This window comes from Leucoraja erinacea, chromosome 10 (assembly GCF_028641065.1).
Source record: "Leucoraja erinacea ecotype New England chromosome 10, Leri_hhj_1, whole genome shotgun sequence".
Lineage (NCBI taxonomy): Eukaryota > Metazoa > Chordata > Chondrichthyes > Rajiformes > Rajidae > Leucoraja > Leucoraja erinaceus.
In genome coordinates, this window is record NC_073386.1 from 8,928,847 (window position 1) to 8,947,831 (window position 18,985).

General features: G+C 42.8%; 1 protein-coding gene across 1 annotated transcript; it reads left to right on the top strand.

Moving 5' to 3' along the window:
- The first annotated feature begins 3,702 nt into the window (after positions 1-3,702).
- On the top strand, positions 3,703-16,501 carry LOC129700755 (60S ribosomal protein L5-A). The gene is made up of 8 exons (XM_055641417.1): positions 3,703-3,850; positions 5,077-5,146; positions 5,262-5,377; positions 5,503-5,637; positions 8,990-9,192; positions 9,691-9,868; positions 13,892-13,980; positions 16,326-16,501. The coding sequence occupies exons 1-8, from the start codon at positions 3,848-3,850 to the stop codon at positions 16,423-16,425; spliced, it is 894 nt and encodes a 297-aa protein (XP_055497392.1). The 5' UTR covers positions 3,703-3,847; the 3' UTR covers positions 16,426-16,501.
- Positions 16,502-18,985: the final 2,484 nt, after the last annotated feature.

Sequence of the window (18,985 nt, forward strand, 5' to 3'; positions counted from 1 at the left end):
GACAGAGCAATGCAGTAAAGTGCAGAACACATTGCAATCCTGTTCAAGGGGTAGTGCGGCACATACCAAGCGAATGCAGTCTGGTTACAAGGAAACGATACAGAGGCAGAACCAACTCAATCCTGATCTGGGGCAATGCCACTAGTAACAGAACAAGTCTGAACTGGGCAGCCAAAAGGGTCCAAATGTAACAGAAAGGAAGCAGGAGTAACCCTGCTATAACCCTTCTTTTCAATTCAGTGATATTATAACTGATATTTTTTACCTCGGGGCCATTTTCCTGCAGCAATCCATAATCAGTTGATTCCTTTAATTACTATATTGTATTGATCTCTATCTTGAATATACTCAGCTACAGAACCATCACAGCCTTCTTGGTTACCAACGATTCACAAAAATATTCTTATCTCTGCCCAGAATGGCCAGTTCCACATTTTGATACATAGACCACTGTTTTGAGACACTACAATCCCAGGAAGTAGCATTGCTGCATTTACCAAGTGAAATTCCAGAACAAATTTGTACATTTCAATGAGTTCACCTCCCTCTCCAACCTCAGAGTGCAAGCGCTAAATCACTTCTTAGAATACAACTCCACTCCCTCCCCATGATGTCATCCCTGAGAGATCAGAAATCTGCTATTTTTTAATATATTCAGTGATTCTGTCTTGACCCATCTGGTGCAGAGAATTCCAAAGATTTATAATTACCCGAGAGAAGAAATTCCATCCATAATGTCAAACCCTCTCAGAATATTCTACACAAGATCACCCCTTGTTCTTATAAACTCCAATGTCCATAGATCCAACCTGTTCGTTGTTACATGTCAGTCCTTGCATCCCTGGAATTAATAGACAATAAACAATAGGTGCAGGAGCAGGCCATTTGGCCCTTCGAGCCAGCACAGACATTCAATGTGATCATGGCTGATCATCCCCAATCAGTACCCCATCCCTACCATCTCCCCATATTTCCTGACTGCTATTTTTAAGAGCCCTATCTAGCTCCCTCTTGTGAATCTTCACAGAATAGTTTCCGAAACTCGACTTTAGAGAGATACAGCGTGGAAACAAGCCCTTTGGCCAATTGTGCCCACGCCGACCAGCAATCACCCCGTACACTAGCACTCTCAGGCACACTAGGGACAATTTACAGAAGTCAATTACTCTACAAACCTGTGTGTTTTTGGAGATTGGGAGGAAATCGGAGCATCCGGCGAAAACCCATGCCACAGTGCAAAGGAGCAGTCCCTGCAGGAGAGAGCGACAGCACTGAACAATACTGTGTCGGTGCTGACTCAGATACTTGTGACTCCACAGAAACCAGGATTGCTATAGACTCCACAGAAACCAGGACTGGTCCACAAGAAGACTGAAACCCATTGACTTGAATTGTGAAGAGAAAAGCCCAGCAAGTAAGGAAGATCAACATGGTGAAAGAATCCTTGAGAAAGGTCTACATATTTCACAGGGAGAATGTACAAACTCTGTATCGACAGCACCCATAGTCAAGATTGATCCCGGGTCTCTGGCACTGTGAGGCAGCAATTCTACCGCTGTGCCACTGTGCCGCCCAAGTGTATCCCTCTTTAAATAAGGAAATGAAAACTGTTATCAGTACACGAGATGTGGTACCACCAAAACCCATACAGTTGGAGTAATCTTCACTACTTTCATATTCCATTCCCTTTGTAAAACTCTGTCTCCATTTGCATCACTCCCCATCCCCCTACTCGTAACAAGGACAGAGTCCCCCTTGCCCTCACCTTCTACCCTATCGGCCATCACATACAATATATAATCCTCCGACATTTTCGCCACCTGCAACGGGATCCCAACACTGGCCACGTCTTCCCATCTCCTCCCCTTTTTGCTTTCCGTAGAGACCATTCCCTCCGTAACTCCCTGGTCAATTTGTCCCTTCCCACCCAAATCAATCCCTCCCCGGGTACTTTCCCTTGCAAACGCAGGAAATGTCGCTTTACCTCCCCCCTCAACTCAATCCAAGGACCTAAGCAGTCTTTCCAGGTGAGGCAGAGGTTCACCTGCACCTCCTCCAACCTCATCTACTGCATCCGCTGTTCCAGGTGTCAACTTCTCTACATCAGCGAGACCAAGCGCAGGCTTGGCGATCGCTTCGCCCAACACCTCCATTCAGTTCACACGAACCAAACTAATCTCCCATTCCGAATCCGACCTTTCTGTCCTGGGCCTCCTCCATTGCCCGAGTGGGACCCAGTGCAAATTGGAGGAACAGTGCCTCATATTTCGCTTGGGTAGTTTACATTGACTTCTACAATTTCAGATAGTCCTTGCTTTCACCCTCCTTCCCCTCCCCCATCTCAGCTCACCCAAAATTACTGTCTCTGCCTCTTCCTTTATTTCCCCCCCCCCCAACGACATGTCTGAAGGGTCTCGACCCGAAACGCCGCCTATTTCTTCTTTCCAAAGATGCTGCCTCACCCACTGAGTTTTTCCAGCATTTTTGTCTACCTTCTGTACTTGCATGCTCACTTTCTATGTTTCACGAACAATACCCAGAGCTATATAAGCATCTCAAGTAATTTACAGAGTTGTACATGGACTTTAAAAGTGCCATTGAAGGCTCACCATTACGCCTGTGACAATTCGATTCTAATCTACTGCAGACCCAGATGCAAAATGAAAAAACTGGAATAAAATAGATCATTAATAAAGATACAACAAAGTGACTCCGGTGTGTCAACTATTTTGTTCCGAAGGAGAGATCAGACTATTTCCTTTGGCAACAAATTCATCCTGGGCAGGGAAGTCAATAGTAAGGAGGAGATAGACACAAAAAACTGGAGTAACTCAGGGGGTCAGACAGCTCCTCTGGAGAAAGGGGAATAAGTGACGTTTTAGGTGAAAACCCTTCTTCAGACTGTCAAGGGAAAGGGAAACAAGAGATATAGACAGTATAGAGAGACACATAAATACTACAGATGCTGAAATCTTGAATTAAAAACAAACGCTGGAAGAACTTCAAGGGTCAAGTCACATCTGTGGAGGGAAATGGATAGACAATATTTCAGGTTGCGAATCTTCTTCAGGGTAAGAGGAGGGAGAGAGGGAAGGTAGAAGTAGATGGGAGGGAGGAAGGAAGGGGAAGGAGGGAGGAGGATGCAAGGGGGAAGGTGGGTTGGGGAGAGAGAAGGGGGAAAGGGGAGGTCAGCGAAGGGGTTGGGGAAAGGGGAATGAAGAGTGGTGAGGGGAAATCGGTTTGTTGCCTAAAATTGTAGAATTCAATGTTCATTCCATTGTGTTGTAAGCTGCCCATTAATTTCTCCCATTTTGTGGAATTTACCCAAATCCCCTCCATATGACATAAGGAATAGTCGTGTGCCAGGGGTTATGGGGAGAAGGCAGGAGAATGGGGTTAGGGGGGGAAGAGATAGATCAGCCATTATTGAATGGCGGAGTAGACTTGAAGGCCCGAATGGCCTAATTCTGTTCCTGTCACTTATGACCTTATGAAGCGATTCTTCAGGTTGAAAGTGTTGGTGGGGGTGGGAGATTGCAACCTTCTCGTGGTCCGCCCTGTTTCAACGAATGCAATCAACCTGGCGTGCACAATCAAATAGACCAAGTTGTCCTACAACTTTAGGCTGTGCACGCCATACGCAAGAAGAAGCGACGTGTTGGTGCAGGAGGAGGCGCTGCCGCCAGGGGGCGGTGCAGTGGGAGCCCACGGAGCCGCGATTCACCGACCGGCGGCCTACGTTGCGAGCATGCGCAGGATGAGCGGCCTTTTTTCCCCGCGGGGCGGAACTGGCCTGCCCGAGAAAATCGCCTGGGTCCCGGGTGATCGAGGGTGAAATCGGCTCGAAATGGTGGGTGAACCCCTGAAATAACCATCGATACTCGCAGCTGATGGCTGCCACGATGCAGCGAGGGCTTCAGAAGCCGAGACGCGGGTTGCGCGGAGTCGGATGACATTAGATTCCCGTCGGATCTTTTCCAACGTGGCCATTGGGGCTGCGGCCGAAGGCGCAGAGAGCCCAGGCCTGAGGTCGCCGCACGGCTGTCAACGTTAATGCATTTTATTCTTCATCTCACTCACCAATAGTTAACTGTTAATTATCGGGTTTAATTGTTCCCCGTGTAAAGCAGCGGGCCCTCTGCTACAAGTAGGCCCTGGGCTGCGTTGCACAGTTAATGTTGGGGGTGCAGCCACTGATTCCCAGCTCTGTAAGTAGTCAAGTACTTAAAATTTACGGGCTTGATTACAGCTTTTATGGTCGTCTTTTGAATTCTGTACTTAAAAAAAAAAAAGTACATCAGTTTGTGGACCTGTCTTAACAGTAGCTTGTCAATGCTGCAACAGCCTTAACTTGACTTAAAAAAAATCTCGCCCAGCCACGTGAGGTAGCAGGAAAATGAGAGAAAGCTTGTTCAAAGATAGATAATTTGATCGCTATTTTAAATGAGGAATGTATGACCACCTGGAGCAAAGAAATACACGAGGCCAAATAACGATTGCAGTACGTATTTCTGGGCGATGGGGTTTTACATGGAAGATAGACACAAAATGTTGGAGTAACTACACGGAACAGGTAGCATCATCGGAGAGAAGGAATGGGTGGCGTCTTGGGTCGAGACCAATCTTCAGTTTGACACGACCTGAAACGTCACCCATTCCTTCTCTCCAGACATGCCACCTGTACCGCTGAATTACTCCAAAATTTAGTATCTATCTAATGTGAATTGGATTTGGTGCAAATGTAGACAGGAGCGTATTTATGTGAGGTGGTGCAATGAAGGCTTACCAATAGTTTTTTAAATGGGTAAAGTTAGAAATAACTAAAATGTGGATGAGGACTTCAGCATCAGATGAGTGGAAGTGTGGACAGATAAAGGTAATAGTCACATACAGTCATTCTGGGACAGTTATGTGAAAGTTAGGAAATTAAGTTGTGAGGAGGGCTACAAAGTTAGAGATAGGTTAGATGGTTAGGAACTTTGGATAGTTTTGATCTATTTCACACAAAGCTCTGGGATAATTGTTGATTATATTCACCTTGTGTGTTTTTACACTTTGTTCTTTTTCCTCTAACAGGGGTTTGTTAAAGTTGTGAAGAGCAAAGCGTACTTCAAGCGGTACCAAGTAAAGTTTAGGAGGAGGAGAGGCAAGTTAACGGGAGAGTCTGTCGGCCCCTTTTTTCCCCAGCGATGTCCTTTAATGTACCACGGTTTGTTGGTCAGTGGGGGATAGTAACTAAACGTTTTCTCTCCTATCTCCAGAGGGAAAGACTGACTACTTTGCACGAAAACGCTTAGTGGTACAAGACAAGAACAAGTACAATACTCCCAAGTATCGGATGGTTGTCCGATTCACCAACCGAGACATCATATGCCAGGTAAAGGCGGAGCATCAATAATCTCGTCAGTGTGGAAAAAGACTTGTTAGTTAGAATCTATTAAAGTTTGGCAGTTTTATTGTGTTGTACATTGAGGCAGGCAATGATTTTGAGTTCTCTTACAGATTGCATATGCCAAGATTGAAGGCGATATAATTGTATGTGCTGCATATGGCCATGAATTAATCAAGTATGGCATCAAAGTTGGATTTACAAATTATGCTGCATCCTATTGCACTGGTCTACTTCTTGCCCGTAGGGTGAGTTGAGAAGGATCTTTGTTTTTTACACTATTATAATTTCTCATTTGCTTGGTAGTAAATTATTTTTGAGTGTATTAAGTATTATCTATACTATTTAATATGGAGATGAATAAGAAAGTATATTGAATATTTTAATTTTGTGTATAAACCACCCGTTGAGGCATATCATTATTAATACGCTTTTAGTACAGATTATTGACCATAAGGCTCAGAGCAGAATTAGGCCATTCAGCACAATGAGTCTGGTCTACCATACATTCATAACTTTTTTTCCCTCTCAACCCCATTCTCCTGCCTCCTCCCTGTAATCTTTGACGCCCTTGCTAATCAAGAAGCAATCAATCTCAGCTTTCAAAAATATGTAATGTCTTGGCCTCTGCAGTTGTCTGCACAATGGTTCCACAGATTCACCACCCTCTAGTTGAAGAAATACTTCCATCTCCATTCTAAGGGCACGTACTTTTATTCTGATCCCCACCATCGAAGGGATTTATCGCAGTTGCTGCCTCAAAAAGGCTGCCAAGATCATCATCAAAGACCCACACTCCTCTCTCCGTTGCCATCGGGAAGAAGGTACAGGAGCTTGAAATCTGGAACATCCAGGGTCAGGAACTGCTTCTTCCCCACAGCCATCAGGCTATTAAACACAACATCAAACAAACTGAACTATAACAGCCTATTACACCGTATCTGTTTATTTATGTGTGTGTGTGTGTATATATATATATATGTATAGTCTATGGTATATAGACACGCTGAACTGTTCTGTATTATGCTTACAACATTTTGTTGTGCTGCAGCAAGCATGAATTTCATTGTCCTATTTGGGACACATGACAATAAAACTCTCTTGACTCTTGCCCCCTGGTTCTAGACTCCCATTATTGGAAACATCCTTTCCACATCTTTCTCTAAGCCTTTCATCTGGTAGGTTTCAGTGAGAGACCCCCCCCCCCCCTCCTTTATACTCCAGTGAGTATAGGCCGAGAGCCTTCAAATGCCCCTCGTACGTTAACTCAATCATCCTCCGGAACATTCTCATAAACCTTAATATTACAATGTTGCTTTTATATTCTAGTCCACTCTAAATGAATGCTAACATTGTATTATCCTTCCCTATCACTGACTCATTTGCAGTTGATGTATTCTTTAAAAAACTGCAAAATATCAATTCTGTGGTAACTTTTTTTGATGGTTTTGAGAATTTCTGCATATTGCAATAGTTAAATATGTGTAAGAAAGAACTGCAGATGCTGGTTTAAATCAAAGGTACACACACAATTCTGGAGTAACTCGGTGAGGCAGCATCTCCGGAGGGAAGGAATGGGCGACGTTTCGCATAGAGACGTCAGAAGAAGGGTCTCGACCCAAAATGTTGCCGAGTCGTTCCAGCATTTTGTGTCTACCAGAGGTTAAATATGCACAGCTTTTTGATAGCAATCAGACCTTTACCTTGGTAAACATCTGAACTGTCAGTAGAAGTGACAGCAACATTTTTTGTGCGCTGATTTTAGTGTGAAGAACTTAATGATTTTTTTACAAATGTGTATAGGGTGATTTCACCAAAGGTCAAATGAGCGTAGATCCCCCCTCACGTGACCGAAAATTTTAACTGGAGGACATATGTCAGATCGGTACATGTAAGTGAATGGGGAAACACGCACTTTCCCACCCGTTAAAAACATGGAAAACGGCCGATTTTTGAGCTGAAATTTTCTGTGCTAGTCGGGGTGACCGTGAAGCACAGCGACCTAAATTTTCAGGCAAAAAAAAAGATAGAAAGTAAGGTAATTACAAGAGGGAACTGAAGGTAGAAAGCAGCGGAAGTGAACAGCTGACATTTGCCGTGGAGATTTTAAGATCCAAAATATCGGGAATTAACGCGTTTGCTCACTGAATTTCATCAAAAGTAAGTTAATAATGCCTTACTTTTGATGAAATTCAGCGAGCAAACGCGATAATTCCCGATATTTTGGATCTTAAAATCTCCACGGCAAATGTCAGCTGTTCACTTCCGCTGCTTTCTACCTTCAGTTCCCTCTTGTAATTACCTTACTTTCTATCTTTATTTTTGCCTGAAAATTTAGGTCGCTGTGCTTCACGGTCACCCCGACTAGCACAGAAAATTTCAGCTCAAAAATCGGCCGTTTTCCATGTTTTTAACGGGTGGGAAAGTGCGTGTTTCCCCATTCACTTACATGTACCGATCTGACATATGTCCTCCAGTTAAAATTTTCGGTCACGTGAGGGGGGATCTACGCTCATTTGACATTTGGTGAAATCACCCTATATCAAATACATTAACTCAAAGGGTGGGAAGTTGTTGGGGACAGGGACTTGATTACTTAAGAGAGTTTTTATAAAATATCTGGTTTGTGGTTGGGCTGGGGGTGTTGGGGAAAGAATATCAGGATGTAGATTTAGATGAGAGACACAGCATGGAAACCGGCCATTTGACCAACCGAGCCCGTGCCAACCAGTGATCCCCCCCCCCCCCCCACTAGCACTATCCTACACACTGGAGACAATTTACAGAAGCCAAACTTGTACGTCTTTGGAGTGTGCGAGGAAACTGGAACACGGGAGAAACCCCACACTGTCACGGGGAGAGCGTACAAACTACTTACCGGCAGCACATAGTCAGGACGAACACTGTTATTTGGTGCTGAAAGGCAGCAGCTCTACTGCTGTATCAATGCTGCACCAGCTGAAAGGAAAGAAAAGCTGTCAGGGATGGAGTGATGGTTTAGGGCTGGGGATTGCATGGAAGGTCGGATTCAGTCTAAATGGGTTTGTATTTGAGATTAACTAATCTATTCATGGGCCTTTACTACCAGAGAAAACATATGTTGTAGATACCGCTGAAGGTGTGCCAAGCTTCATTTTGCAACATTATGGGTGAAAACGAGTGACAGGAGGCAGCATGTAGGAGTGGGGGCAGTTTTAATATTTATTGACCAACTTACTAATTTAACACATTGCTGCTGCTAAACCTGAGAGATGCAGATGCAGTATCTGATTTTATCGCGACTCCAGCATCCGCTTTAGTGCAGCAACATCTTTGGACTACACAACGTAGGGAGTGTGGAGTTGTCCAAAGGCAAAAAGGCTAAGAAATCCTAATTCCCCTTTGGGTTTGTTGGTCTGCAAGAACGTGCAGTGGTAATAAAAGTCAGACTTCAAACTCGCTGTGTGTTGAGAGATTTTGATAACTTTGTTTCACTTCAGATGCGTGTACTTTGTTATGTGGTTGTCTTAAAGTGTAGACTGTAGATGTTGGGCTCAAGATCAGACGAGGCCCAAGAGTGGATGTCTTGCAATTATTATCATTTTTTTGTTTGTTTTAAAGCTTCTGCACAAATTTGGGCTGGACAAGATCTATGAGGGCCAGGTGGACGTAACTGGTGACGAATACAATGTGGAAAGCATTGATGGACAACCCAGTGCTTTCACCTGCTACCTGGATGCTGGGCTTGCCAGAACCACCACAGGCAACAAAGTCTTTGGAGCTTTGAAAGGTGCAGTCGATGGTGGTCTGTCTATTCCACACAGGTATGAGAGATTGTAAAATAGTCAGGTTCTGCTTTCTGTGGCATTTCAATAGTTCTGACTCTTAATTCCACATTAAGCGTCGCTGTACTATATTGAAAAGAGTAAACATTAAAAAAAAATGATACTTTTGGAACTGACAATGTGAAAAAGGTGCACCATGGAGGCTAATGCGTAACTACTAATTCCTGGCATCGACCATAATGTAAAGTAATTGACAGAAGTTAATCTATATATAATTGTCAAAGTCTCAGACTGAAGTCTTTATGCAATTCCAATCCTTAATTTACATTGTGACGCGAGTCCATTTTTTTAAAAAATGATACCCGGGCGTGATCCCAAAAGTGGGAAGTTGATCAGGGCTCTCACTTTAATTTTTTTCCCCTGTTGCCAGCCGGGTAACCTAGGCAGCTTTTGCTGGAGTGGACTGATATCTCAAGTAACTTGTGGCAGGCAAGTGTACGTGAAATACTCACAGTTAATATATAATTTATTTCGCAGCACTAAGCGATTCCCTGGTTATGACTGTGAGAGCAAGGAGTTCAATCCTGAAGTCCATCGCAAACATATCTTTGGGACGAATATAGCAGAGTACATGCGCTACCTGATAGATGAGGATGAGGATGTTTACAAGAAGCAATTTTCTCAGTACATCAAAAATGGAGTCACAGCTGACATGGTAAGGATTTACTATAAGCTTCCTTATGGAATGTGCACTGGACTGTCGGGATGGTGAATGAAAATTGTGGTATTTGTATGAACTGCATTTTATCGATGATTCAAGGAATTGCAGATGCAGATTTTCAAAAAAACACAAAAGGAGTTGGATGATACAATAAAAGCATGGCTTGTTCTTCTCGCACTGTTGGTATCAATACAGTGATTTGAGGAATTGATACGAGTTAGGCAGCTCTAGGGGCTAGTGGAATCGAGGGATATGGGGAGAAGGCAGACACGGGTTATTGATTGGGGAACGATCAGCCATGATCACAATGAATTGTGGTGCTGGCTCGAAGGGCCGAATGGCCTCCTTATGCACCTGTTTTCTATGTTTCTATGAAATGAGGAATTGAAATAGTAATTTACTAAGAATCAGACACAAATACAAAAAGACTAATTGCATGATATTTCAACTCCCATTTACACTCCAACCTATCTGACCGTGGCCTTTTCTGCAAACTAGTAAAACAGCTTGTCATACAGCTTGGCAGCCTACGTCATTGATTGAACATTAAATGTTCCAGTTTCTGGTAGCCTACTCTTAGTGTTAATGACAGTTAAAGAAATGAGGTGGGCTGGGGCAATGAATGGATTGGGGAGGGTGGCATTTAAAATCAATATTGTTAAATTGGCTAGATTAGGAAGTATGGCGATGAAGCACAAACTGAATTTGGGGAGAATTAGCAAATGGTGAGTGTGGGTTTGGAGGTCATAAGTTCTGAATCATGAGTAGGGTTGGCTCAAATGATTAAGTTTGGGAATGGCAATAAATTATGACATGGCTATATATTCACAGGCATTAGGGATGGGTTATGTCACTGAAGTGGGTGGAAGTAGTCTTGGTTGTAGAGAAGATATGGTTCTGGAGCTTGGGTTATAAAGGAGACTGAGGTGACAGTGTGCTCTGCATATGTGATGAGGGCTTTTTGAATCTAGATGGGCTGTGGACTTGCCAGTCTGTTCAATTGGAGAATTGAGTGAACTGGACAGAGTTGATCGGCTGGCCTACAGATGGGGTTTAGGGCTCGAGGGGTGCTGTTGCTGCTGCGGTTCAATGGAGAGTGGGATACGTTTAAATCTGAATAGTTGGCATTAGTGATTTTTTGTGGATTGAGTGGCATCCTATAATTGTGTGGCAAATAACATTTTAATGAAATGTGCTTAGAAGATCTTTACATAACTATTGATTATGAAAGGGAGGAAGACAAGTAATAACAATAGGATGAAGAATCACACTGCTTCAGTGTGGCGAATAATCATTTAATCTCGTGGTCATCCAGCATGGAAACAAGATACCCATCTAAACTACATCCATTTGCCTTCCTTTCATCTATATTCCTCTGAACATCCATCCATGTACCAGTCCAAATGGTTATTAAATGTTATTGTACCCAGATACAATCTCTGGCAGCTTCTTCCATATAACAACACCCTTGTATGAAAACGTCACCAACAATAAATGTTGGTGATTACTAGTCATTGGAATCACTACAGCACTGAAGGAGGCTATTACATCTGTCACATCCAGACTAATACTCTCCTATCACTGGCATTGAAACAACATGTCCAGTTACCTTATAATGTCACTGATGATCTCAACTTCCATGTAGCGAGTGTTCGTGGTCATTAATATTTGTTGTTTGAAGAGAGAGACAATCCCAGCTGTCATCCAATGTGGCTAAAATTCCTTCTTGGAAGCACTGATAATAAATATTGATGGCTATTCAAGAACTTCTCCCCCTGCTTCTTATTTGTGAAACCAAAGAATCTGTGTGCCAGGAAGGAATTTGAGATATTCAGGATTCTCCCGCTTACAAAACAAAGGGACGAGATTTCTAGATAATGAGCTGGTTATTTAAAGCAGGAGGTATGTAGAGACTGGTGGATCTCTGACATTTTCAATATCTGAGAGCTATGGCAGCTGGATCATCAGAAATATTCAAAGTGAACTAGATATATTGTGAAAGATGTAGACTTGAGGACTCTGGATCTGGCATAGACTGGGAATGGATACGTAGCGTGGAATAGCCTTGATCATGTTGAATGGTAGTGCAGATTTGATGTTCGAGGTTACCTGGACAATGGAGATAAATGGATAAGGAAGAGCCAGTGGATGTGGTGTATCTGGACTTTCAAAAAGCCTTTGACAAGTCCTACACAAAATCAAAGCACATGGGAGATGCAATGAGACCTGGGTGTGCATGTACATCACTGAAAGTACAGGCAGTGAACAAAGCCAATTGCGAGAGAGTGGGAGTTTAGGAGCAAGGGGCTCCTCCTGTAGTTATATATGGCCCTGGTGAGACAGCACCTGGAGTATTGTGTGCAATTTTGGTCTAATTTGAGGAAGGACAATTGAGGGAGTGCAGCAAAGGTTCACCAGGTTAATTCCCGGGATGGTGGGACTGACATGATGAAAGGATGGATCGACTGAGCTTGTATTCATTGGAATTCTCTGCCACAGAAGGCAGTGGAGGCCAATTCACTGGATGTTTAAGAGAGTAGGGTTTGGCTCTAAGGGCTAAAGGTATCAAGAGATCTGGGGGAAAAGCGGGGACTGGGTACTGATTTTAGATGATCAGCCATGATCGAAGGGCCGAATGGCCTACTCCTGCACCTATGTTTCTATCCCCTACCTTGGTTTCTTGTGTATTCTGTAACATGTCCTGTATGTCTCAACGATCCATGACCCAGGTCCATCTTTACCTACATTTTCAAACTACCATTCAGTCTCTGTTGCCTCTCCAATCCATTACATAAAATGTTATCAGCTCATGCATTTCTATACTAATGTCCACCCCTTGCTGGACTGCTCACTGCTGGCATTGGGTTTGTTTGTCCTGTTGCAGTAGGTTGATGTTATCCTTGCTGTTGGCTTCACCTCCATATTTAGTATCTTGAGTGAATTTTGAGATATTATGCTGTATTCCCACAGATAGCTGGGAATATTGTCTCGGGCTACAGCATGATGCAGAATGGCTTTAGAGTTGTGCGGGGCAGTGGAATTTAATCCTGATTAGTGTGAGGTGATGCATTTTGGAAAGGCAAACTGGATATGCACGGTAACTGAAGTGGCACAGGGAGACGATGAACAGTGGGACCTTGTAATGCAAGTTCATAGATCTCAAAGCAGCACCAGCAGATATTAAAGTGAAATGGCATGCCTGCCTTCATCAGACGGGGCAGAGAATATTAGATATCTTACATTTTTACAAACACCTGGAGTATTGTATACAGTTCTGGTTGCCACACTACAGGAAAGATGTGATTGCATTGGAGAATGCAGAGAAGATTCAGCAGGAAGTTTCCTGTTTTGGAGGTCCCAGGAAAGACGACATGCTGTATTTATTTTCCATGGAGCAAGGAGGCAGAGTTGAGACCTGACAGATATATATGTGAGAGATAGATAGGCAAGGTGGAGGCTTCTAAAACTTGCAGGCATGGTTTGAAGTGAGATGGAGGGGGTTTAGATGGGATCTGGGGTAGTTCCCCTCCCCCCCCCCCCTCCCCCCCCCCCCCCCCCCTCCCCCCCCCCTCCCCCCCCCCACAATGGTGGTTGCTGCCTGAAGTGGCAGTGCTTGAAACGCCAAGACCTAGAAAGCCACAGACTTAACTTGAGTATCTGGGATTAGTATAAATGGATACAATGGACTGTGGGCCGCATCACTTGTTTCTCTGCTGTATGACTGGCTGTCCATGTCTTCCATATCTCAAAAAAAAAATCATGTTTCCAGCACTGACTCTTGAACCCTTAAAATACAAAACATTTACTGTTGCCCACTTTTTTTTTTTTTTCCATTTAATTTGACAAAAATGTACTTAAATTATATTTCAATCTATGTTTCTATGTTACTAATGAGTCCATTTCAAATCCAGGTGGGATTTGGATAAGCAAAGGTGAAAACCATGTTTTCAATAACCATGTTTACAAAAAGCAAACGTCTAATTGTGGGCTAAATCTAAACCTTGATTATGTTTACAGATAGAGGATTTGTACAAGAAAGCTCATGCTGACATTCGAGAAAATCCAATTCATGTGAAGAAGCCCAAGAAAGAAGTCAAGAAAAAGAGGTAACGTGCTCACTAAAATTAACAAAGGTGGCAAACTGCAAGTTATAGCCTTGGGGAGAAGGCAGGTACGGGTTATTGATAGGGGATGATCAGCCATGATCAAAATGAATGGCGGTGTTGGCTCGAAGGGCCGAAAGGCCTCCTACACCTAATTTCTATGGATTGAAGAGAATTTATTTATGAACCCTGTATGATATTAGTTTGATTATTGCTGCAAAATACCTAGACAACACAAACTGCCACGGTCTCTGGGAGAAAGTAACATTCTTCACTTGAGTAAAACGTTACATTTAAGTCTTGCTTTTGCTGCACACAAATCAGCGGCTCTGTGCAAATCGTAACTGGTTCATACGAGGTGGGTGGGTAACTTTTTCTTGTAGTAGTTGCCATTATAGTGCCTGTTTGAATCTATTTAAGAAAACACAGACTAGAAATTGGTAACAGATCCTGAAATACTGAGAAAAAAATTAACATGTAAGATCCAACCATATCACAACTTGAACAAAATATTTAAATCAGATTGAAAACAGTGATGTGCTTGGGTTCTTGGCGTCAAGGTAAGCACCAGTGCTGGTGAGAGTAAATTCTTTAAGAATGTGAAGCCAAATCTGCAGGGGTGCAGAGAGTCAAGATCATAAGCGATAGGAGCAGAATTAGGCCATTCGGCCCTTCAAGCCATTCAATCATGGCTGATCTATCTCTCCCTCCTAACCCCATCTCCTGCCTTCTCCCCATAACCTTTTTACCCTCGTACTAATCAATAATCTATGCCTTAAATATATCCACTAACTTTGCCCCCACAACCTTCTGTGGCAAAGAATTCCACAGATTCATTGCCCTCTGACTAAAGAAATTCCTCCTCATCCCCTTCCTAAAAGAATGTCCTTTAATCCTGAGACTATGACCTCTAGTCCTAGACCCTCCCACTAGTGGAAACATCCTCTCCACATCTACTCTATCCATGCCTTTCACTATTCTGTATGTTTCATTGACGTCCCCCTCGTTCTTCTAAATGCCAGTGAGTATAGGCCGAATGCCGTCAAACGCTCAGTCGGTGGCTAAGGAGTGGAATTGTCAGAAAAACATGGAGAAAATCAATACCTGTGATAGAGTCTTTGAGGGAAAGTGGGGATGGAAATTGCTACAATCTCTGCTTCAGTCCTCAGACAGCCACCCAGCTTGATATCGTTTCTAATCACCCGTTTCATGGATGTCATGGTGCAGTTGTAGAGAACATTAGTTAGGTTTAATGGAGTATAGTGTACAGTTCTGGTCACTGCTACAGGAAGGATGAGATTAAAAGATGCAGAAAAGACTTGGACTCTTGCCTGGACTGGAGGGCAAGAGTTATCTGCAAGACTGGCGAAGATGGGGCTACTTTTCTTGGAGTGTTGTGGGTTGGATATAGACCTTATGGTGGGTTTATGAAATTAAGATGGAATAGATGGATAATAAGTCTTCTTTCCCATGCTACTGGTGTTTAAAAGTAGAGGACATATGTTTAAGATGAAAGGTGAAAGATTGAGAACATGAGGGGCACTGGATGATGGGAATATGGAATGAACTGCTCGAGGTGATTGCAGAAGCAGATACAATTAAAATGTTTTAAGAAATTAAAGGCTCGAAGGGCCGAATGGCCTACTCCTGCACCTAATTTCTATGTTTCTATATGGCCAAAATGCAGCCAAATGGGATTAGATTAAGTGGGCATATTGGTTGGCATGGATGAGTAATGCTGAAGGGTCTGTTTCCATGCAGTATAACCCCGTGAATTTATTTCTATGTTGCCTGTCTGTGTTTTATTCTTGGTGCTTAAGCATTCAACACAATTACTCCATAGTTCTCCTTTTTGGAATGCCATAGTCCATAAATACATTTATTCAAAGCACTTCTCTCATTTAGCCGTGTTCTGTCCATTATCTTTTCTTTGTTTAGAACAGTGGTTGCCAAAGTGGGTGCTACCACCCCTAAGGAGCTGTGAGATTACCTAGGGAGATGCGAAAATGCAGGGGGGTGCTGGCAGTGGCCGGAGCATTGGGCAAGAGAGTGTCAGTTTGCTGGTTTGTAGGTCAATTGGCCTCTGTAAATTGCTCCTAATGTGTTGGGAGTGGATGAAACAGTGTGAAAACAGATGATCAGTGGTCAGCCTGAATTTGGTGGACCATTGCATCTGTTTTCACGCTGTATCTCTAAACTAAACTATTATCCAAAAGTTAGAAATTGCATATGTTGATCAATTAGGTTCTTACTAATATACATTGAAATAGACAAGTGCCAGAATACAATTATAATTTTTTAGAAAAACATTACACTATGTTAAAACTTATTTTTGGCTAATTTTATAGGTGGAACCGTCCCAAGATGTCGTTGGAACAGAGAAAGGATCGTATTGCGCAGAAGAAGGCCAGTTACCTAAGGGCACAGGAACAGACTGCAGACAGTTGAAGAGTGCCTTCAGCGGTTGTTTAAAAAAATCCTCCGAATTCATATTAACTGCTCTAATAAATTTGAAGAAAAATTATCTCCTGTGTGGAATGTTAATGGAGAGGAAAACAGTGTATTTTTATGGTTTTACTTTTATAACTTTTCTCCTACAATCCACAGTCGAAGAGACTTGTTTTCATCTCAACAGATGTGAAGTCTTGCAATGGTTGGAAGTCCACACCAAATAGGAAGTGTGTTTATTTTGCTAAAGTTATGCTGCTGGAATGGAAAGATTTATTGGTTTTTAATTTGAGTAGAATGGATCATTATTCTACTCCATATCCTAAAATAATGAGACATTGTCTTATTAAAACGGGTAACATTCTGATGAGGCTTGACAGGGTACATACGTTGAGGCTGTTTCCCCTGGGGTGGGGGACAGGGTGGAGGGTTAGTCATAAAGTTGTACAGCACAGAAATGGGCCTTTTGGGTGACCATGTCAATGATGGCTTTTCAGTGCCTGGGCCGTAGGTTGCCAACCCCTGATCTGCACCTTGGACTTCAGATATAACTCGGACTCCTGCCACCTGCAGAAATTTTTGGGTGACTGCAATTGTGTGCTGCATCAGTGAGGGGAGGGAACCTGAATACAGAGGTGCAGTCAATTACTTTGTGGAGTGGTGTGGGCTGAATCACCTGCAGCTCAACACTGACCAGACTAAGGAGTTTGTGGTGGACTTTAGGAGGAGAGGAACACCCCTGTCTCCAAGCGTGTGGATGTGCAGTTTACCAAGGCGTACAAGTACCTTGGAGTTTACCCGGACGGGTCCAGGAATGCTGTGGCATTTTATAAGAAGGGACAGAGCTGTGTACTTTCTGAGGAAGCTCCGCTCTTTTAACTCCTGCAGTAAGATGTTCTATCAATCGGTGGTGGGCAGCACCATATTCTTCTCTGTCATGTGTTGGGGTAGCAGGACGAAGGCCGCAAACACCAACAGAATGAACAAGCTCATCAGAAAGGCTGGCTCTGTCCTGGGGGTGGAGATGGTCTTGGAGGGGCTCCTCAAACTGCGGAGCATCTTGGACAATACAGCTCACTCCTCCATGACACACTGGTCAACCTGAGGAGCACCTTCAGCAACAGACTGGTTCCACCAAGATGCAGCACAGAACGGCAGAAGTTCTGACTCCCAGCAACCCTCTGAAATATCTTGGAAAACCATTCAATTCAAGGTATAGGTAATAAATCCTCAAATTTTCCATGAATTAAACACGTGTTTTTTTGTACCAGTTTACACTAAGGAATACGTAACATTCCAGAAAAGGCTGCAAAGTTGGCCTGGAATGTGGGATGAAATCAAAATCATCAGGGAAATTATACTAAGCAATAGTTGGGATTGTGTGCTGCAAGGTCCTGGATCCTAAAGAATTTCATCCTTGGGCTTGAGTAGCAAGTTGATTTTTTTCCTGACGTTAAAAATTGGAAAAGCAGTGGGATTAGGGCAAAGTAAAAGAAGATAGACTCAAAAAACTGGAGTAACTCAGTGGATCAGACAGCATCTCTGGAGAAAAGGAATAGACGATGTTTTGGGTCGCGACGCTTAAACAGATACAGGTGAGGGGGGGGGGATTTGATTAGCAGATGAGTGGATTAAGAGACCATTGCTAGAGATGAAAAGGAGACAAGGGTGGAAAAGAACTGGGAGGGGAGTGGTGCTTGAAATTGGAGAATTCAATGTTCACACTGTTAGGTTGTAAATTACCATCAGCAGTTTTTTTTTTTGCATCTATTTTACTGTTTATTCCAACATAATACCACACGAACATTAACTTCATGTCACCTGTATCATCCAAAACCACACAATGAAAGGGAATCTTGGAAATTGGGGGGAAATGAACTACTACTAAATACTTGGTAAATAAACAACAATTAAGCAAGAGGCATACAATTAATTTATTGGATAAAAAAAAGTTTAAACGTGAACCAACATCAAAATTGATTCTGAACAAAAGTACTCAGTGGTTTTATAGTTGTAAGGGAAGAGCGCTTACAAAATTAGGATGCAAATAGATTTGCTTACCACAATGTTCCAATGCAACATTTCTATGCCCCATGGTCAAATCATTTTATTTTCCTGGCAAAGGATTGTCAGATAAACATAACACTCCACAGAATTTGTGGGTAGCATATACTGGGAATAAAGTTGATCAATTTTACTTTTTTTAATCCTACAGCCACAAATATACAACATAGAGGTTAGTGGATTTATGTACAGGTTACAGTTATTAACTGCTAACAAGATGCTCAGGAAATGCACTTTCTACATGACTTGCTTATTTGACTATTGGAGCATGATATTCAAATAACTGGTGCCCCTACCATAAATAAAAATCCCTGCGTGTAACACAAGTGTTCTGTTATGAGATTTTACAACCCCTTATTAGAGGACCCACAAGCAATCTCTCATCATACAATCCGCACATTACCAGTTTTGTATTTCCTATTTGTAGTCTTGCACTAAAGGCTTCTGTTTGGGGTTTTCATCCAATTGATTTAATTCAAAAACAAAAAAGGCCCTT

What these genes read in the sequence shown, in the direction of transcription:
- LOC129700755 (XM_055641417.1), top strand. An exon ending in ACCGAGACATCATATGCCAG is followed by an intron (nt 5,378 to 5,502) that starts GTAAAGGCGGAG and finishes GTTCTCTTACAG; the next exon opens with ATTGCATATGCCAAGATTGA. An exon ending in GGTCTGTCTATTCCACACAG is followed by an intron (nt 9,193 to 9,690) that starts GTATGAGAGATT and finishes TTTATTTCGCAG; the next exon opens with CACTAAGCGATTCCCTGGTT.